This window comes from Cervus canadensis, chromosome 3 (assembly GCF_019320065.1).
Source record: "Cervus canadensis isolate Bull #8, Minnesota chromosome 3, ASM1932006v1, whole genome shotgun sequence".
Classification (NCBI taxonomy): domain Eukaryota; kingdom Metazoa; phylum Chordata; class Mammalia; order Artiodactyla; family Cervidae; genus Cervus; species Cervus canadensis.
Genome location: NC_057388.1, coordinates 48,331,107 through 48,353,482, shown reverse-complemented (window position 1 = coordinate 48,353,482; position 22,376 = coordinate 48,331,107). Strand labels below are relative to the sequence as shown.

At 36.3% G+C, this 22,376-nt stretch overlaps 1 protein-coding gene across 10 annotated transcripts in view; it reads left to right on the top strand.

The window, feature by feature from the left end:
• Positions 1–22,376, top strand: part of ST7 (suppression of tumorigenicity 7) — a 253,196-nt gene that overhangs the window by 153,217 nt on the left and 77,603 nt on the right. For 7 of the 10 annotated variants that reach the window (XM_043463117.1, XM_043463122.1, XM_043463116.1 and 4 more), the window contains exons 4-9: positions 3,113–3,167; positions 3,788–3,903; positions 4,533–4,608; positions 6,723–6,791; positions 8,701–8,855; positions 11,293–11,390. In XM_043463117.1, the coding sequence (XP_043319052.1) occupies positions 3,113–3,167; positions 3,788–3,903; positions 4,533–4,608; positions 6,723–6,791; positions 8,701–8,855; positions 11,293–11,390 (569 nt within the window). The remainder of the gene's footprint in view (positions 1–3,112; positions 3,168–3,787; positions 3,904–4,532; positions 4,609–6,722; positions 6,792–8,700; positions 8,856–11,292; positions 11,391–22,376) is intronic. The other 3 variants (XM_043463119.1, XM_043463126.1, XM_043463118.1) reach the window with 1 other exon arrangement.

Here is a 22,376-nt window from a genome sequence, read left to right as displayed (position 1 = left end):
AGTTTCCAGAGTTAAAAAAAAATTGGATATAGAAAAATATTTTCTTCCATATAATGATTAAAAGCCCTATGACTTTTGGTTTTTCCAAGAATTAAGTTCTCTTTTTACTTGAGGACTGTGATCAAGGGAAAGTCTATGGTTCTCTCAGTATATTTACTCCTTTTTTAAGAACTTCTTCATATGGATACCAGACAGTAGTTTGGTACCTTTTTCTTTCTCTACCAATGTATAAGTGTGTCTAGGTCATAAAATGTATCTTTTGGAGGGGGGGTACCTAGGACTTCCTACAAGACTAAGGCATAATAGCCATTCTTTTCGTGCTTAAACCCCTTAGTTCAGTGAGTGACTGGGGCGGGGCGGGGGCGCATTCTGGGGGAATATAAAGAGGCAGGAAATAAGTATCCACTGAGATGGAAAGTTGTGCTAGGGAAAATTTATTTTTTTTTGTATTATATGTTAAATACAAACCTTGTATCTTACTTATCTTAACTTGTATCTTTTATCTGCTGAAGATCTGAGTTTAATTTCTTGACTTAAATCTTCATATTATGATAATTTTGGCATTTACAACCTTTGTCTATGTCATGAAACCATCAGAAATTTATGGGGTATGTTCCCTAGAATGATTCCAGACAAAGAGAGTTTTTGTAGTAAAGATAAAATCATGAAATATAGCAGCAAAAAAGAAACGAATGTAGCTATAAGCTAATTTGAAGTGAAATTTTACATGTGTTCATATTAGACCTCTAGATTGCTTATTTCTTAAAAGAAAATTGTACCTTCTCCGCACCCTCAGCTTGAAGGATACAGCTCATGAAGACATTTCTTACATATTTCTTCATCATGTTCGTTCTCATTCAGAACATTTAACATCTGTTACAGTTGCTCAGACACTCATTTCTAAGTTTTAGAAGTAGCTGAAGAAACTGTATACAGACCATACGTATGACACTTAATAGTAACGATGATTTTTTTTTTTAAGATCAGTACTCTTGAAGTCATAAAAACATTTCAAAATGTTTGCAGCACCCCCTGCTGGCTATACCTTGGCACTTCCTAAATAAAGATGGCATCTTTAAATACTGCTAAGTAAAGCTTTAATTATACACACCCTTTCTCTTTGGGGTTATTTTTATTTAGAAATAATTTCATTTGCATCCAATGCATAATAGAGTTAAAATTTTAATGAAAGATAATTTTCTTTATAATTTGTAAACTGATATTTGAATAGCACTTATCCTCCCAGGCAATATCATGTCTTTGATGGAGACAAAATTTTTGCCATAACTTTTTTACTGATATTTCAGATGAAATTTGTTAGGGGAGAGGCTTCTACAAATGTCCCTATTTATTGTAAATAATGTTAGAAATGACCATCATTGAATACAGATTTGTATGCCTGTTTATTATATATTAAATACAAACCTTGTAATATTCATGAAGCTTTCAGAAGATTTAAGAAGAGCATTTGGAATCTTAAAAGACATCATCTTAGGAGAGATTGGGAGGGGTGGGGACCTCAGAGCCATAGAAGCCATAAGTACTGAGATCATGGTTGTTTGGCTCACCAGTTGTTTCAAGCAATAATTTGAAGTACGTTAGTGACCCCACTAAGGAGCTTCATGTCTGGAAAAAAAGTATTTGCTTAAGGGAAGTGTAATTTTCTAATTAGTGGCATACGAAATGACAGCCACCAAATTTCAGTTTCTCAAGAACAAAATTCAATAATGCCAAACTAACTGAGCAAAGATCATTTCTTAAATGGCAAGTTAAGCTAAGGGACAAAAAATTTAGGACCATTGTTTCCAAACATAAAGTAAATTTCAGGTGGGATCTTGCCCTAATTTAAAGATATATTTATTTTTTAAAAAATAAGAACATGACTTCCTATTATGTGTACACCTTTCATTTGCTGTTTTTAAAAAATTTATTGAGATTGCACATGGTGTTCCCATAGTGCTTTATGTTTTCCTCCATTTTCACGCTGTATTGTAACCCATGGTTTATGCATTTGTTTCACCCACTGAGTGCTCAGTTAATGTATTCATATATTGGATGGATGGATAGATGAATGAATGGATGGATGGATGTTGAATGTAACAGGACTGAGGGTAGAGTCTTAATGAATCATTCATGGCCTTTAATATTCTTTCAATTTCTGCAATAATTGCTCACTTTTGTGTGTCTGTGTCTTTGGGTGTGTTTTTTTGGCTGACAGCACACATGGATTTTTAAATACTGTTAACTTATTTTATTTTCTAACAAAAAGTTATTCATCCAAAGAAATATTAATAGCATTCTGAATCAGTAGAAAGTCTTAATCATAGACTGTTTTAAAAGAATCGCAGCTTATTAGTCACAGATTTACTATAACTCTCTCAAAAAGCTAATGGTTTACTTTTCTAAACTAAAGTCCTATGGTTCTGCCTGTGGTTCTTGTATAACAAAATGTATAATCTATTAGTACATGTTAGCATTATGATATTAGTATGATGATTAATTACCTGTTTCTGCATAAGTAAACCATGGTAAAGTATTTGAAAACAATTTTTTTCATAACATTTCTCCCTACAGTGATGGTAGCTTTAATATTAATTTTCTTGCCACTCCTTTCCAGCAGTATAAAAGCAACATGGTGAATTATCACAAAGTCAATATTAACATAGGCCCTAATTAAGAGCCTGAGGTTCTTTGCACATTGTACTCTGGAGCTTAAATGTAGCTTGTTACATAGGTAGACATTGTAAGATATATTTTAGAGTTGTAGAAAGTAGTTTTACCTCTACCTATCATTTAGAAATAAATTTATAGAATGTATTTTGATCTCTTGAAGTGACTATGGAAGTTATGAACTAGCTGATTTTGGCATTTGCCTTGATTTAACAAATGAGGAAACTTCAGTCCAGAGAGATTAAGTGAAACTTTCCGAAGTCCTGGTGCCTGAACTACATTTCCTGATTAACTACCCAGAATTTTTCCACATTGCTTCCCATGTAGAAGATAGAAAATAAAATTATCTTATCAAATGGCCAGGAAGGGTGTTTTGCTGAATTAATTAGCTTGTAGTGTCTCTGAACTTATGTGTAACATTTTCACATTCTCTTTGTTGCAGAATGCAAAGTATGGCGAAATCCACTTAATTTATTTAGGGGTGCTGAATATAATCGGTAAGCATTTTGACAGCTTGGGAAATTAATGGGTCTAGTTCAGAGAGCAAAGACAGCAGTAGATGTTTTTGCAGGTTCATTTAGGGGTCATTTAACAGCCTGTTTAGTACTTCCATTTTTTGATGCTCAAATATTTTGATTTTTCTGTTTTATAAATATTTTAGCTTTGAACTTAGGAAAACATACAAACCTGTTGTTTTTAGAGATTTTTCTATTAGTTATTTTTTTCATTATATATTATAAAGTCAAAATATTTTGTAGCTTACCTGGAACATGGTTATAAAGGTGCCCCAGAAATAATGTTAGAATTTAATTTTGTAGAGTAGGTAGGCAAATCAGAATTTTCATAGCTTTGGGGAAATCTCTATTCATAATACTAATTAGTGAAGGTTTTCACTAGCTAGTGCTACTAAAACTTTAAGACAAAAATATAGCAGAATTTTTAAACTTTTTTCTGCTGATATACTTCCTAAAATGAGACTAGCATGATTATTTTGTTCTTAATATTGGCAGTAGTACTTAGTTAATGGGTTATAGTTCAACACCTATGCAGCTTAATATTTTGTAGGTCTTGCTTTCCTCTCTCAGAAGTGTCTGATCATCTTACTTCTCTTTTACAGGTACACTTGGGTGACTGGACGAGAGCCTCTGACTTACTATGACATGAATCTCTCTGCCCAGGACCACCAGACCTTCTTTACCTGTGACTCCGACCATCTGCGTCCTGCAGATGCAAGTATGGAAAATCCTTTAGATAGTTACTGAGTGGGAGGGCTTTTGGTTTGTTTTAGAGATCAAGGTTACTACTTCTAGAATGTCTGCTCTACAAAAACCCTGATGAATAAAATATTAAATTGGAGATTGACCAGTAAGACCCAGAAAGTTGCTACTTAAATAAAGCTTACTTTATTGGCTTCATTGCCATGAAGTGTTATTGTAGACATGAGTCCTCTCATTATAATTGAAAATGTTATTTTTAAAACATATACCAAAGTTGGATTTACTTACTTTTAAGAAGTATAGCTCTTATATGAAGCTAACTAAATCCTTGGTTGAGACAGAATGAATGGTCATGTCTCCCAGATTAAGAAATCTTAATTAAGTCTCTATGATTATAGACTATGGGTTAGTATATAAGATATTAGGTCTCTAGTTTTATGATCCTAAGAAAGATTTTATATCAGCTGTTGAAGGACAATGGAATAGCAAATTAGAATGTATTTGTGTGACTTTAGAGTTTTGGGCTAACCCACTTGGTAAGTGAACTCTTCTTTTGTAATTCAAGAGGAAAGCTATTAATTTAGCTCTTGTACTGAATCTTCCTGAGTATATATTGACTTCTTCTTCTCTCTTTTTCTAAAATAGTAATGCAGAAAGCCTGGAGAGAGAGAAACCCCCAAGCTAGGATTTCTGCTGCCCACGAAGCCTTAGAGATAAATGAGTAAGTGGGGGGAAATCTTGCTTTGCTGAATGTTTTCAGTTGCCATTCATGGGATACTTACACTAAACTATGTATTTGAACTTGAGGATTATTCTGGGGGCATAATTTATTAAAAAAAAATTTAAAGGATATCCATTTGAAGGTAGTTTTAGTCATTTTAGAGAACAATTTAGTGGCTTTGCTATGGTCCTAAATTAAATCATTTAAGGGCTAGCTGTGGAATACTGTGTGGACATAAAATAAATACAGTGCTTTCATACCTAACACATTATGACAGGGACATTTTTCCAGACATACAATGCTCATTTGTGCCATCAGATTTTCTAAGTAGAACTTCTGCTGGGGGGGGAAACATAGTAAAAACATAAAGTGAAGAAATTAACACATTAAAAAATATTTCAAGATCAAGACAAGGAGGAAATGATGTCCTTAGTGTTGTTAAACATTCTGTGGGTCACCAAGGAAGGCTGGAAACTCTCGTCTGGAGATCTCAGAAAATGAGAGATTCTTAAAACTGGAGTCATAAAAGCTCAGGGTTGGCAGAGGCCTTAAAGGTCATGTAACTCAAACACCCATCTGGTGCTTGAATCACCTCAACACTCTCCCTGCCAAGTGGTCATTGTTAAACTATTTTATGATTTTTCTGAAGAAGGGTACAGAATCTTCAGAGGTCTTAGTGAAAAGATTCACTTGAGAGTTGGAAATCCTGCCAGTGTAACCTGTTGATCTATTTGGTTTCTGATTCTGTCATGCAACATATTTATTTTCCAGTTTCTTGTCATCTACAAATTTGATATGCCTGCTTTCTATGTGTCATCCATGTTTCTGATAAAAGTGGCAGGACCAGGGAAAGAGCCCTGTGACCCTACATATAGAAACCATTCTCTGGAGTCATGTTTTCATGAATCATCATTCTTTGGGTTTTTATTGTACAACCAATTACTAAGCCACCTAGTTACACCATGATTCAGCCTATATTTCTGCGTTTTGAGATACCAGTTGTAGCTATGGATCTTTAATGTGCAGTAAATCCATTAGAGTACATTAGGTTAACCCAGCCTGATTTATTTATTCTTAGTGAATTTAAGCTAGCTTCCAGCATTCACTACTTTCTTTTTAAAATGCCTAGAAACTATCCCTTTAATAATCCATTAGAATATCTTTCCAAATCAGAACCAAATTGTTCTGTAGTTTGGGAAGCCTGCCTTCTTCCCCCTTTTGAACATTTTTACTATATTTGTCATTTCATCTTCTAGTACCTCTCCATTGTTTGTGATTCCTTAACAATCCACAGAGAGCAATTCCGTGGGCTGCCTACAAGATCTGTTGGCTTTCTGGGATTTGCCCATCCCAGTATAGTAATTCATTTAGCATAGATCAGTTACGTGCTATCTTACATCTTTTTAATTCATTTTAGAGTTTAATTTCTTCTCCCTTTGTCAGCCTGACAATCATTCTTCCTGATGGAGAAACCAGGAAGAAAATAGGAGTTAGAGAGTTTTGTTTTCTCTTTATTATCTGTTGCTACTAACTATAAACTTTCCTCGTTTTGACGTTGTTGTGTTGTTTGTCTTTTTTGCTTATTTATATTGTCATGGTTTTGGAGAAGTTGGGGTGGTTACAGGGCCTTAAACATAATATGAAAACAGGGAATAGATGGTTGTCTTTAGCATTTTTCGTTTTGCTTTTATTTTGTTTTGCGAGCTTCAGCTAATGTGAAGTTGCAGCTCTCCTAACGTTATTCTTATAAGCTCATTTCACTCTCTTATAGCCCTTCATCACATGCCCTCTTTCCATCTTTTTTTACATGTCCTTTAAAAATATGATCTTGTCAGCGACCTCTGTGCAGCCATAGTGGTTACTTGTCACCCCTCTTTTCTTCCTGAGAGGATCATTTGTGATTGCAGTTATGATTAGACATTTGGAAGCTGCCAACTCTCTTAAACCATTTGCCTTCTGCGTCTCATGCCATTGAATCATGCCTCTTTTCTTTGAATTTTTTGAAGTCCACCTTACCTTCTTTTACTATCCTAAACTCTGAAATGACATAGTAACTCTCTCTGAATGTTCCTATCAATTTTCATTTCACCAACTATTTTTTTCTTCTTGGTCAGAATTAGGTCCAGAGTTGAAGTTCCCCTAATTGCTTCCTCTACCATCTGGGAGATAAAATTGTTACCAAAGTAAGTCAAGAACCTCTTAAGTGCCCCCCTTCTAACCAAATGAGACGTCTTCTAGCAGATATCTGGATGGTTGACACCCCCATCACCATACTTTCTTGCTTCTGTATGTGTATTGTGTTGTGACAAAGACACATCATCTCTATCTTCCATTGAGCTGAGCAGTCTGTTCTGTCCCCACCAACCATTAGCACTTCTACTGCTCTTTCCTTTCTCCTTCACCCATAAACTCTTAGCATGTTTCTACCCCAGACTCATGAGTCTCCACATAGATGTATGTTTTCTTGGCCAGTAGTGCTACTCTGCCTCTCCTCCTAAGAGTGCTATTTGCAATATAAATAAACAAAGCAAGCAAGCTAGCCCCAACCTGTCTTGAGTTCCCAGCCCACCAACTATAATCTTATGGCTAATTCCTCTGATACTGTGTCTACCACTCAGTATTATAATCTCAATTTTCACTTTATAACCCTGGACCCATATTTATATGTCGGCACCTAAAACGTGAAGTATTGCTTCGTGATTGCCCAACCCGCTTATTTTCTCCAGTGAATTACTGGGCAGTTTCAGCATCATAATTGTTCTCTCCAAGTCATATCTGCTGCCTTCCAGAGTAATTGGTTTTACAACTGTTTTTTTTCCTGGGCATTTTTCCTTCCTACCTCACCACATTCAGTTTAAAGCCCTATTGATCAGTCCTGCCTGAATTTATAGGGATTGGCTAAAGAATTACAAGACCCCTCCTCAAGGCTGAGATTAATGAGTAACCCCAAATCTCATATTAGTCATGAATTCAGCCTCCATTTCCTAGCTGGCTGTTGTAGTTTATGAATAGTAGAAGTAACATTTGGTTTCCCTTTCTGTTTTTCTCTCCTGTGGTCTGTTGAAGGCTCTGATAAATAGGGAAATGACCACGAGAGAGGCAGTGGAGAAAGCCAAGGGATATTACAGATCAGGACCTGTGTGGTCTGCTCTGGCCTCACCATTTCCTTATCACATTCCCTTTCTTTGGCAGTTGAGTTGTTGTTCTATGATTTGGAAGGTTTAAATTTTCAAGAGTCCCCCTTTTTCATTAGTTGACTATTTATCCTTTCTGACTTTCTACATCAGAGGTTGTTGAAAGGATTAAATGAGATGATATATGTTAAGTGCCTGGTACAGTCCTTAATATATACTAAGCATCAGGTGGTAGCTATTATTGTTGAAGGTATGAAATTTAACTCTTGGTTGCTACTGAGGCTGAATCAAATTTTGAGCTCTTCTGAAATAATTTCTACCTGTAGGTTCTTCTAGGCTTCTTCTCTGACATAGGAAACCAGTGCTAACTGTAATGAGATGCTGAAGCACTGCTTGTGAAACAACTTACTTGATTTAATGAATTTCTCATTCTGAATAAATCCTAAGACTAAAGAGAATCTGTGTGTAGTAAATAGAAGTAAGCTTTCTGGTATTTCTAACTTTGAGTGTCAGAAGGAGATGTTTAACAACAGCTATTACCATTGCCATCATTAGTTGACATTATTAAGCATGTACCACATGCTGGCTACTACTGTACTGAGCACTTTTCATGCATCACCTTACTTAACCTTCACAACAATGCTGTGAACAAGTAGATTCTGTGTTGTTCTCCATCAGGAAGGCAGAGTAATAACTTCCCCCAGGTGGCACACTAATCAGGGGCAGAGTCCATGTGTAAGCCCCATGCTCCTAACACCACTCATCCTCCCTTTCAAGCTAAAACATGGACGTTTCTTTTGTACCATTATTTTATGTCAACAACTGCAAACAGGGGTGCATGAACCAGTTGCTGCTCTGCATGTTTCGGCGTTAACTCCTGCCCTTCTGCATGCACTCCTATAGCTGTTACAATGTCCCTGGATTTGTAATTGATGATGGCTGTTATCTGCATGGACAGGTGTGCAACTGCTTATATTCTCTTGGCTGAAGAAGAAGCAACAACCATTGCTGAAGCAGAGAAGCTGTTTAAGCAGGCCCTGAAAGCTGGAGATGGCTGTTACCGGCGCTCTCAGCAGTTGCAGCACCACGGATCCCAGTATGAAGCCCAACACAGTAAGGTTTCCTCCATGCTGATGTGTTGGGGGATCAGAACTGCAACATGATTAATCAGAGCAAATTTTCAGGCCAGTTCAAAATATGATTCTCAGAGTTTAGTATAAATGTAGTTTTTGGCCTTTCTTTGTTTTTATTTTTCTTCTCCAGAGAGCACAGTACATAATTAAATTATAGTTTCATTATTGTTCATGTTTTCTTTCTGCCGCATAGATATTTAACTCTAGAAATAAATGATAATAACCTTTAACGGTGAACCTTTTTTCTCCTCAGAATTCTTACACAGTTCTATATACCAGTTTCTTCTCTGCCCCATAATTTTGTCTTAGTTGGCAAACAGGACTTAAATTTGTGTTAATGCTATCAGAGGTTTATCTCATTGTGTCTTCTACAGCATGGATTGAAATAGGACAGCTAAGAATTTAACAGCGATTGGTGATTGTCTTAGTATTTAGCTATCGTTTAGGAAGCACTGTTGCTGGCTTCTAGGGAGGAAGAGTCCTAAATTCCTAATTATTTATCTTTTTTATGTTTAAAGTGATGACTTCCTATATTTAACACAACTCTTTAACATGAGACCTTTCATTTTAGTACACTAAACTGAGAGTCAGTGATGTTTGAGGGGAATGGTACAAAAACAAGATAACAAAGTCATTTCTGGAATTCCTTGAGCTCCTTGTCTTGTCAGTTTGTTGGTTGTTTAAGAAGAAATTTAGTGATTCTTGTAAGAGAGAATGTTTTCATTGTCTAACCAAACTTGGAAGTGTTTCTTTAAAATGATATTTCTCTCAACTCATGTCTCTCTCCTGCATCTTGGAGAGTAGGAGTGTATCTCCTTCATATTTGAGATTATAAAATTAAGTTTTATTGTTAAGCCTGAATTTGGTGCAGAAACTGAGTGCATTAGTCCCTATGGCTAAAGTATAGTGAGATCTTTGCATTGTGGCCCATGTACATGTAAATGTGTCCATATAACCCCTCAATGCACAGGTTTTTATTTTTATTCTGTAGTAGTGTATATGTTGTGGCTTAGACGGTAACGAATCCACCTGCAATGTGGGAGACCTAGGTTCAATCCCTGGGTTGGGAAGATCCCCTGGAGGAGGGCATGGCAACCCACTTCAGTATTCTTGCCTGGAGAATCCCCAAGGACAGAGGAGCCTGGCGGGCAACAGTCCATGGGGTCGCAAAGAGTCAGACATGACTGAGCAACTAAGCACAGTGTATATGTTAATCAAGTCTCTAATCATCATGTCTCTCTCGCTTTTTTTTTTAAAAATATGTATAACAGTGACTTTTGTAGACATATATAGTAAATGTCTGTTTTGTGAACTAAATGAGGATTAATACATAAAATTACAAAATCTGTAATATAACTTGAGAAATTTTCTTTATTTCTTTTCTTCTGTAAATTAATCCTTTCAAACTGTTGCCCAAATCTATCCAAAAATATAATCACATCTTTAAAATAATTGGTAGGTATCTGGCAAATTTTCAACACACATCTTGTTCTCATTGTTTGAAATTTGAAATGTTAGGACTTTGGTCTTAACATCTTTTAATAGCTGTGTATTATACATATACTTAATCTATAACAGGTGTGTCATATTTTTCTAAAACATGGTAATTTTATTGAGGATTAAGTACATGCATGTTCTCACTGGTATGAAAACATATCCAAAAAGACACATAATTAAATAAAGAGATTAAGATGAGAAGTTGTTAATGTGCTTTTTTAAGAGCCATTTTGGTGACTATTATTACAACTATTTAGCTTGTCAATACTTTCTCTAACACTAGGGTAGTTTTTCATTTTGTTGCATAGTCTGTTGTCATATCTGGAATGTGTTATGTTGCCATCTGAAATTGACTGCTTTGGGGACCTGGAGATGATTATGATGTCACTAGTGTTAGGGGAAGAATAATATAAAACAGAAGTTCAAGATGAGGCTTCTCTAGACTTATTGTCAAGAAGGAAAGAAATAATAGTTCATCAGGATGCAACCTGAGATTCACCTCTTTGCATCTTCGCCAAAGGCATGCACACTAGAAGAATGTGGAATTTTTGCTTGTAAACCTCATGCAATGTGGATATGTCCATTTTCCCAGCACTTTGTGGCAGATGATTTTATTTATCGAATATTCAACATCCTAACTCAAAGGCATGGATTAATAATCAGTCACATGCTTTGACCTTGGAAGGCTAAGTACTTTGACTTCACTCTGTATACCTTCTGCTATTAACAAAGTTGTCAGTGCTCCTCCAGTAAGGAAAAATCAAAGGAGCAGACTGTTCTCTGAGGTTTTCCTTCAAGGGCATGGAAAATACGCCTCTGTATTTCTGTATTTTTATTTTTTCTTGCTGCTCAGCTGAAAGTTCTTTTTTTAATTTTTTTTTTATTTTTTAAGTTTTCATGTTTTATGTCTCCCTCTTCAGGACGAGACACCAATGTCTTGGTCTACATCAAAAGAAGACTAGCCATGTGTGCCAGAAGACTTGGGAGGACCAGAGAAGCAGTGAAAATGATGAGAGATGTGAGTGTGAAGTGGTGTTTGGGAGCAGTGGCCTAGAGCACCTGACCTAGAGAAGGAGGAGTCCGCCGAGCGAGACCATAGCAGATAGTACCACTGATGGCGTGCTGCTCCCAGGGGAGCCGGGGTTCTCTTCTCAGCACAGCTCAGTCAGTGAGTGAGCTCGGACAAGTTACTCAACTTCTTTGTGCCCTATTTCCTCATCCGTAAAATGGGGATAACAATAACTTTAGCAATAGCAACACACTAATAATAATGATTACTACTTAGGATCATGGTGAAGATTAAATGAGATAATACATGCAAGGCTTTTAATAGAATGACTAGCCTGTTAAAGAAATATCCTTGTTATTAGACCTTTGGGGCTGTAGCCAGAAGCCAAGAATGAGATCAGCCATTTTAGCTAACTGACATTTTTTGTATTTAGTTGTTAGGACGATTTGAATAAACTATGGCTCAAATTGCTACTCTCAAATTTAATAACATTATGATCTAATCTTATTAGAGTCATTTCAAGCATTTTCCTAGGTTCTTGAATCAAGACATTTTATTAATAGTAGTCAACATAATGAGAGGAAATAGGTGAGAGTTTTAAAACAAAAGAGAACCAAAGGAGGTTATTATTATGTAACTTTAAATAAAAACAGTGGTTTTAAGGGAAACCAGTTGAGGGACTTTTACTTCCACTTTTTCTTTTTTTACAGTAAGAAATTCTTTTCATAAAGAAACAGACACCAGTGGGGGTTGTATTTATAAACCATTTTCTTTTGAAAACAGTCTCAGAAAGCCTTTGTCAACATTTCATTCCTTTACTGTCTTACTTACTTAGGCATAGGTAAACTGCCCATTATAAAAATAAAAGAAACATGAGGGAAGATAAAAGTGGTGTCTTGCGCAGGTCTCAGCTTTTGGGTTGAGAGCAGGACTGTGTAAACCCAGTGAGCCCTTTCTCAATTTGTCTCTGGACCGGTATTATTCATGTAAATTCTCATTCACTCTTTGGCAGTGAGAGTCTGCACTTCAGGATCACCCCTGGTTGTTTCTGCAAGTTACAGCATAATGGGATGACACAAGTGAGACCCATGCTTCTGGCTTGGGTTCTAGCTACTCCACTAAACAGCAGTATAGCCACCAGACCTGAAGAGAGGATCAGAGGAGGGAGATTCCAAAATAACTCTAACTTGACTGAAGGTGATAGATGTTTCTTAGGCAAAGCCACTGCAAAGGGAGCCTCCCAGGATTAAATTCTTTTTGTTGAAGGAAGAACTGAAAGAATGTTTGTTATATAGTATAAGTGCTAAGTTTTAGAAAAGGCGATTTCTGTAGAGACATGACTTGCTCTCAAAGCTTTTTCACTTGCAGAAATTCCAGCCTTTAATATAGTGAAGAAACACTGCCAGTCCCTGAAAGAGCTGAGAATTTTATGAAGGATAGGGTATTTCTCTATGTGAAAGTGGCCCTGGCACATTCAGCCTTTAACACGGTGTTTTATATTTATATTTTATATTTATATAACCTTAATTAGCCTGGGACAAGCATGCATGGAGGAACAGATTCTGGTGATTTTCTTTATTATATGCTTAAGCAACTTCATGGGAAAAACAAACTCAGATGATTTTAATTCCAGTTTTTTTCAGTCAGCCTCATTCTGATTGTCATCATTTTTAGTATATACATATAAAATTTCACATGATTAAAACCAATACATCTATACTGTGGTTTATTTTTGTTTAACATTATTTTATATTTGCAATTCCATTTATTGACATAGTCTACAAATAGATCTTGGGCAGGGGGAGGGGTAAATCTGGGATCCAATAAAATAAATGCTGGGCAGAGAGTAAAAAAACCTGCAAGTGAATTTCAGCTTTGCTCTTCATTAGCTTTGTGACTCAGGGCAGCTTTCTTCCCTTTCATGGGCTTTTCATTTGTCTTGTAAATCAGGAATAATGATTCTTGTCTAAAAGCATAATTGAGGGAGTGATGGGGAGAATGAAGTGACATAATGTGAAAACACCTGACATATAATAGATATGCTTCCCTTTTTTGCCCTACTTTTTCTCCATTATATAATATGTCTTCAATTTGCTGAACTGTTCCTCTGATGAGCATTTTGAGATATTTCTGATTTCCTTTCCTTGAATGAATCAATTAGTCTTTCTCTTTTCATATGTGTATAAATATATATATATATACACACATTGTGTATATCTATATTTATATGTATATGTTTCTTGGGTTCCTTTTCTTTAAAAAAAATCTGTCGTATTATTAGAATACCAATACATGTTGTCTTTTGACTGGGTTTCTGGAGCATCCAGTAGATATGGGCCCCAGTGTTGTAACAGTCCTGTGAAGGACACTGTCAGACATGGTAGAAATGTGTTTTGAAGAGAAATATCCAAAATACTCTTTCCTTCAGAAGCTCCTGGAACCCTAAGTGGAGGAGGGAAGATTGAGGCCCCTCTCTGGTAAAGCTGCAGCTGGCCCCAGCCCTGCAGGAGATAGTTGGTCGGTCCTGACTCCTCTTAGGTCACGGGTCATGCATAGACAGGGACTTCACTGAGGGGGTACTCCTTTAACAGCATGCACATAAGCCGTCTTGCTGGAAAGCTTCCTTTGATAAAACAGCACACTGGATTCCAGGCAGCCTGCTGATAAAGCCTGAGGGCAGAAGGACCTAATTTTTCATTAAGACACAGCCATCCTACCCCATATGCATTAGTTGAAACTTTCCTAGAGCAGATTTTAAAGTGGAAACAGAAATGGTAGAGTCAAAATGCCTTCCATGTAGAAAGTAGACTCTTTAAAACATTTCTCTGGAAATCTCTTAAGAAAGGGAAAACTGTTAAAAACTGTTAATTAATGATTTATCCTGAAAGAGAGTGAATGGATTTCTGGGAAGGCTAACTGTCGATGGTTGTGGATCCAAATATTGATCCTCCAAGTGAACTATTGATGAGAAAAGAAAACATAGGCTCCTTTATGTCAAGATTCATGGTTTCTTTTTTAAAAGCAAGACATTAATTATTTTTAACTCTCAGGATGTTTTCTCAAAAACATTGAGAGTGGGTTTTAAAACCCACTTTAATTAGCTTCCTTTTGCAGTCAAGAATACAAGAGCACCTTCCTTGTTGAAGAGTGTTTGGCAGCAATCAGAGCTAAGAAAGCATGGTGGCTTTTGAACTTCAGTATAAGGTGTTATTTAATATTCAAAATGAAAAGAGTTTTATTTTCTGCTTTCTTAACTTAAAAGTCTGTTTGCTTGTTTTCATTTAAAAGAATTTTGTCTCTCTTGTTAACATTTGGTATATAGCACAATTTATTTTCTCTTTTTAACTTTTACCAATGAGCTAACCTCAGGTTTTTCCTGTATCCTTCCCTGGTCCTGTTTGAGTTGATTGGAGATAGAATTCATGAGACTGACTGGTCTGGCCCCTAAGCCATGCTCCATCTGGCCCCTGGTATGGATGGGATTGTGTGCCTAGATAAGAGAACCTTCTTAAAGCTCATCTTACCCCAGGTCACTGAGTCTAGGGTAGGGTTTCCCAGCCTTGGCACTCTTGACATTTGAGGCCACCTGTCTTTGTTGTGTGCATCCTGTGCATTGTAGGATGGTCAGCAGCATCCCTGGCCTCTACCCACTAGATGCAGTAGTTGTCCTCTCGCTTGTTGCTTCCCCCAGCATCTTTAGACATTTGTCCCCCGTTAAGAACTGCTGACGTGGAGAATCCTGAAGTGAGTAGATGTATTTTGGGGCAGACATCAAATTTTTATTTACTTTGCTTATCTGTAGTCTGAGTTTCCCCTGTGGTAGGTACAAGCCTCTAAAGCATCCCTGGGATTAATCAGTTCCTACTAGAACCCTTGACTGACCTGGGACTGTGCTAGTCTGAGGAGATGAGTCTTAGATGGGACTCACTGAATAGGGATCTGAGGGGTGAAGAGTCAGTGAACTTAAAGATTTTGGTGGGGACCTAGTTGGGGGGGTAAGAGAGAGGCAAAATAAAGGCTAACGTGGGTAGTGTCTTCCTTGGTCCTTCCTTGGTCTAAATCATCATCTTCCTCTCTTCCCTAAAATGTATAGCTCCTTTGAAAGTTGACCATAGGCTCTCAGACTTACCACCTGTTTCTCCTCCTTTCAGTAGTTTTCTACAGACCTCTGAGTCGTTATCCCTGACTCTTGTTTCATCCTCTCTCTGCAGCTCTACCTCTTTTGCTATCCTGGCCTCTCATTTGACACAGGTCATCACAAGCTTATTAAAACATTTTATTTCTTTTAGGAAGCCATGCTTCTTAGTCCTCATGAAGTCTCAGTCTTCCTGGCTAGTTTCTCCTCATCTTCCTAACTTCCCAAATTTGAAGTGTTTCATGGCCTGTTCTAAGCCTTTTTGATTTCCATGTACGACTCTGGAAAATGACGTTTAGACTCAGAGGTTTGAATGCTGATGAACTTATTTGCAGTGTTTATTATGTTCTAGGTATTATTTTAAGTGCTTTACAAATATAAATCACTTAATGCTCATAACAGCCCTTGATGTAGGTGCTTGTTCAAGGTTGCATAGCTAATGCATAGTTCTGAGAAGGTGATCTTCCAATCACCTGCAACAGTAATACCAGGGTGCTAGTTGAGTACCTACTTCATAGGATTGGTGTAAGAATTAAATGGAATAATTCCTGCAAGGCACTTGGCACAGGACTTCACAAAGAATAAGTACTCAGTGTTGCTATTCTTACCATTACTGCCTAAGGTATATTGTTAAGTGATAAGGAAAGGTGTAATAATAGATGTAGTTTGATTCCATTTTTTTCAATTAAAAATAGATGCTAGTATCAACCCATGGTTCTCAAGCTTTTTGGTCTCAGAGTCCTTTTAAAATTACTAAGGACCTCAAGACTTTTATTTGTGTGGGTTTATCTATTGATGTTTATCATTTCTTTTTTTTAATTAATTAATTAATTAATTAATTTTTTCAGTGGGTTTTGTCATACATTCACATGAATCAGTAATAGATTTACACGTATTCCCCATCCCGATCCCCCCTCCCACCTCCCTCTCCACCCGATTCCTCTGGGTCTTCCCAGTGCACCAGGCCCGGAGCACTTGTCTCATGCATCCCACCTGGGCTGGTGACCTGTTTCACCATAGATAATATACATGCTGTTCTTTCGCAACATCCCACCCCTCACCTTCTCCCACAGAGTTCAAAAGTCTGTTCTGTACTTCTGTGTCTCTTTTTCTGTTTTGCATAAAGGGTTGTCGTTACCATCTTTCTAAATTCCATATATATGTGTTAGTATGCTGTAATGTTCTTTATCTTTCTGGCTTACTTCACTCTGTATAAAGCTAAAACTTATTTATGTTCTCAAAGAACCTGTTTCCAAGTAAGGTCACTTTCATGGGAACCAAGGGTTAGGACTTCAATATAGTTTTTTGGAGTACGCAATTCAATCTATAGCGCCAGGTTACAAATAAAAGCAAAACTCTCTGTCAATACTTTCATTCTTTCAAAATTTCACCACCTATATCACATTTAGCTAAAGACATGTTTTTTTTATGCTTTTGACCATGTTGAATCTTTTCTCAGTCTAGATGATAGGGTTATAACTGCTAAACATTCTTCTTTTCTTCTTAGTCAGGGTTCTTTATAAAAATTCGTGAGAGGAAACTGCAGTTACCTCATCCCTGGATTGTATCCTTCCTATATTTTCTGCCTCATTTCTACAATTCCCAGTTGAGAACTGGAAGGTTTTCAGTTTTTTTCATGTAAGATCATATTGAGTATTACTATGCACCAGACATTTTGCTAAGAAGTTTACATATACCATCTCATTTAATTCACATATCATGGGTGTCCTATTAAACTGGAAGAATAATTTTTACTCACTGTAACAAGTCAAGAAATAAGGATGTTATTTTCTTTCCTCCACTCCTGCTATGCCATCTCACTAAGGTTACACACTCATGAGTCAGTGTACATCTTTACACCCCCTTTTCTTTGTGCCTATAAATTCATATCTGATCATGTAAGGATTTTGAACAGAGTTGATTTTTATCTTAACCAAGTTTCCATATGAGAATTAAGTCTTCTTGGGGATGTTCAGTTTTGAGCTTCTTCCCTAAGGGGTCTCCTCCACAAGTTTTGAGGTAATACAGAACCATTTTCCCTGACCTCTTCTTTTACAAGTATTTTATCCCTGTACTTTACTGTTCTCAATTTTTATCTCAAATCACTTATTGAGATGATCCCTTCATTAAGGAGAAATTAGGGCCAATGAGCAGAGAGAGACAGGTGTTTTGAGCCAAATTTTAATAACATACAAAAGGGATAAGTGAAGTTCATTAGATTTTGAGCTTCTTGAGTGCTGGTGTGGTCTTTAGTTTTCTCATGTGTCCCTCCTAGCACATTGCACAGTGTCTTGTAGACAGACAATCAAGAAAATATTTGAGTCTGTGAATCGGAACTGTAGCATACAAATTCCCAGTTAGCACTTTGCACCTGTGACTTTTCTTTCCTATCCTTTGTTAAGACACCTCTTTGGTAATGGTTTAATTCTACCTTCCTTGGAAGTGGTAATGTTTATTTTTAAACTAATGTAAATTAAAGTGAGTTCTATTTAGAAAATTATTGTAGATGTTCATTATATATAATCCCTTTTAGGTCATTAGAGGTATCCTAGGGTGTAAGCAATTGACCTTTGGGGATTAATTTAATAGTATTAATAGCAAGAGGGTTCCCTTTAAATGATTTATGAAGAGAAGCACTTCTGGTGAAAGCACACTTTAGAAAATATAAACCTCTGGGACTCATCAGACTCTGGAATATTAAGAACTATTGATTTGTGTTTTTGTTTACTTATGGTTATGAAGAAAAATCTTCATGAAATTAAAGATTAAAAAAAATTGGTATGCCCTTCTCAAATTATTTTAAAAAATTAGAGAATATTCTGTAACAGAAATTCTGTTTTATTGCACAGGTAAAAAGATCTTTTCAGAAGAAAAATTTTAAATGAATGTTTTACCAGTTAATTTCTATTCCTTTTTCATCTCTTTTTCCTTATTCTTAAATGCTCTAATTTTATAAGGAATAAAGCTAAAGCATTTAAGGTCACATGATTTCCATTTTATCAGTATATCCTTTTTTTCTTGAAATTTATCTTGGATTATTATGAATAACTTGATTGATGAATTTATTTAGAAGATGTTGATTGTTGAGAGAAGTCAAGTACCATTATGTGGACAGGAGGCATAGGAGCAGCATTTTAATAAGTTTAGGCAACCAAGTATCATTTGAGCACAGTTCCATTCAAGCTTTTACAGAACCACATATATCATTGAACTAAAGACAAAGTGTGCAGCAAAATATGTTAATTCATAGTGTTCCTGAAGTGTTTGTTGTCATGTTTTCTAGATTCTATCTTTGCAATACTTACAAATAAAGAAAAAGTGAATTTTGAAAGCAAATGCTATAAATAGTAACACACTGATCTTCAGAGTTTATATGACTTTGAAAACTTTATATGACCTTTGCTTTTTAATCATGATTTGTTTCTCTGGATTTGCCTGATTTATTGAGTTATCTTATTTAATAAGTTATTAGAATTAATGATTATATAGAAAGGAAAGTTATTTAACTAATAAGCAAATAATAGATTTATTGTTTATTACCTTGTTGCATCAGTAGTGATGAAGCACAGTTTCATCAGCATTATACTCTATAGTCACAGTGAAAAGCTGGTGACAGATAATCCCTGAGGCAGATGAGAGTGTTTTATTTATTTACACATGTCATACATGAAAGTTTTACTTGTAGCATAATAAATATATGGCTGATAAGCTAACTGTCAGTGTCAGGGTTTTTCATATATGTGGCCCACATTTTTTCATGTGGAGAGTAGAATCCACTGTTGAGCTGAGCCTTCAATATATATGCAATGTGAAAAAAAAGAGAAGTCAAGGATGTTTCCAAGGATTTTCCCATGGAAAAAGAGGAGTTCCTATTAGCTAAGATGTGGAAACCTGCAGGTTTGGGGAGGGGAAAGGTTAGGAGTTCAGTTTTTAACATGCTGTAATTGAGAGAGCACATTACTCATTTTTATCATATGGCATCTTGATCTTTTTGTGAATCATAACAAATCTTCGCTTTGCTGAGGTAAGGAAACCATTATATAGAGGAAACATAATGGGACCTCTGGGTTTGATGGAAGAATCTGCCTGTAATGCGGAAGACCTGGGTTCGATCCCTGAGTTGGGAAAATCCCTAGGTTGGGAAGATCCCCTGGAGAAGGGAAAGGTTACCCACTCCAGCATTCTGGTCTAGAGAATTCCATGGACTATATAGTCCATGGGGTCACAGAGAGTCAGACATGACTGAGCAACTTTCATTTCACTTCTAAAATATAGTTGATGAGGAATTCCAATTGTCATACCTTTCATTTAAGAAATCTCAGGAAAGTAAAACCTAGTTGACTTTAGAGAGACCAGGACCATCACAGTCTTGCAAAATATGTAATGCAGTATGTGTTTAATTTATATCTCTATAGATTTTCTTACCATTTTTACTCAATGTCATTTTTCAGGCCTATCTATTTTTACTTCTTATACCTCTGGTATATGTTTGCAAGTTCTAACTTCTGTGTTATATTGTCTCTTATACTCTTACTCTATTTTACTTATCCTTTCCTCAGTGAAGGCCCCCACATGGCCTCCAGTTTCACATTATCACAGCAGTGCCGCAGTGAACATCCTTATAGACATGTGAGAAGCCTTCACTGGGTGTGTAGCCAGGAGTGGATTGTTGGATGTTAGGCATATGCATATTGATTTTAGCATGTCCTGCCAGTACACTTCCCAGAATGGCTGCCTGTGATTGTTTAAATTCTCATCAGCAATACATGACTACGCCCATTTATCTCTGTACTAGGCTGTTTTAAGCACTATATATATGTTATATATATTTCAAATTCATTGCATATAGCTTTTTATAATGTTATTTTGTAATTTGAAAAATATTCTGTCTGTAGTTCCCTCCCTTTTCATTTTGTGTTCTCTTTGTCTTTTTTAACTTTTATTTTTGCTGATTAGTCTTGACAGAGGTGTGTCTTTTTTATAAAACTTTTCAAAAGAACTAGGATTTGGTTCTATTTATTTTGTCAACTTTTTGTCTTTATTCCAGTTTTTCTGGTCATTCTTGTACTTTTCTGTTCCTCCTGCTTCTCTTCCTCCCCTCCCCCATTCCGTTTGTTGGCTCTTTACCAGTTTCTTTCGTTAAACACTTAGCTCCCTTTGATTCTAAGTAAGTATCTCTTTATTTCTTTATAATTTCATCTTATTCTGCATAGTATGTTTTTAGCCCCTTGTCGTTGATTCATAATCTTCTTTATATTATCTTTAGAGAACATAAATCATATGATATTGATTTGGGGAAAATTTAATGGAAGCCTCCTCTGAGGTCTAGTATATGGTCAGTTCATAAATGTTATATCTGTTTGAAAGGAGTATGTTTCTGTTGGTTACAAAAGTCTATGTATTTACTAGTTTAAGTGTACTGCTAATCATGTTATTCAAATCTGTATCTGAGCGTATTTTATTTGCTTGCTGTATCAGTTTTTGAGAGGTGTGTGATTGATTATTCATTTCTCATTGTGGTTATGTTATGTATCTCCTTTTTTCTATGTTTGATTAATTGTTGCTTTATATACATTGAGGCTATATTGTTAAATACATTTATGTTGGTAATATTTTGTCTTACTGATTATTGAGTGTATAATGCCCCTCTTTGTCCCTTTTACTTTTCTGCCTTGATTTTCTTTTTAACTTGGGTTAAGATGGACTGCTTTGGCTTATTTGGATTTGGATTTGCCTAATATATGTACTTACATATTTTATAATCAAGTTTTCTATAACTTTTTGATAGACCATTTGGATCTGTAAAATGTTTTGCTGAATATCATCTTTATTCAAATCTGACAGTTTTTTTTATTTTGGTTCGTATGTTTTTCCCATTTGTGTTTATCATCATTATTATTCTGTTTAGAGTTATTTTTGCTGACATATTCTGTATGTCATACTTTCCCTCTTTGTTTCTTCTTTTCTATTGAATAGGTCTAGTGGTTCAATATTTAAAAATTCTGTTCTATTCTTGTTGTTGTTGTTCAGTTGCTAAGCCGTGTCTGACTTTGCAATTCTATGGACTGCAGCATTCCAGGCTTCTTTCTCTGTCCTTCACTATCTCCCGAAGTTTGCTCAAACTCATGTCCATTGAGTCAGTGATGCCATCCGACCATCTCATCCTCTGTCAGCCCCTTCTCCTCCTGACCTCATCCTTTCCCAAAATCAGGGTCTTTTCCAATATGTCAGCTCTTTGCATCAGGTGGCCAAAGTATTGGAGCTTCAGTTTCAGCATCAGTCTTTCCAATGAATATTCAAGATTGATTTCCTTTAGGATTGACTGGTTTGATCTCCTTGCAGTCCAAGGGACTTTCAAGAGTCTTCTCCAGCACCACAGTTTGAAAGCATCAATTCTTCATCACTCAGCCTTCTTTATGGTCCATTTCTCACATCCATATATGACTACAGGGAAAACCATAGCTTTGGCTATATTATTCTTGTGGTCCCTACTAACTAAGGATCCATGCTTATATTTATGTTTCTTGATCAGCTATTAAGTTTATCAGTGCCTGTACCATTTTCCCAAATGATAATTTTCTTAGCCTGTACTTGCACCTTCTGTCATTCACACCTCAACCAGGGACTTTTGTAAACAGTTTCTCCCTCTGTGAGATGTACAGGGAGAACTGATGTCTGAGTCTCTGCTCTCTTGGCCATGCTGCTTCTGTCACCAGGAATCAGTGAAGCTGTTGACTTCTAGGGTGAACAGAGAGATGATTATTGAAAAAAGACATTTTGGCTGACCTGGGCCAGGGGGAACAGAAACCATGAAGCAGGCAAAGCAAGCAGTGTATGTGATGGCCAATGGGAGGCCAATG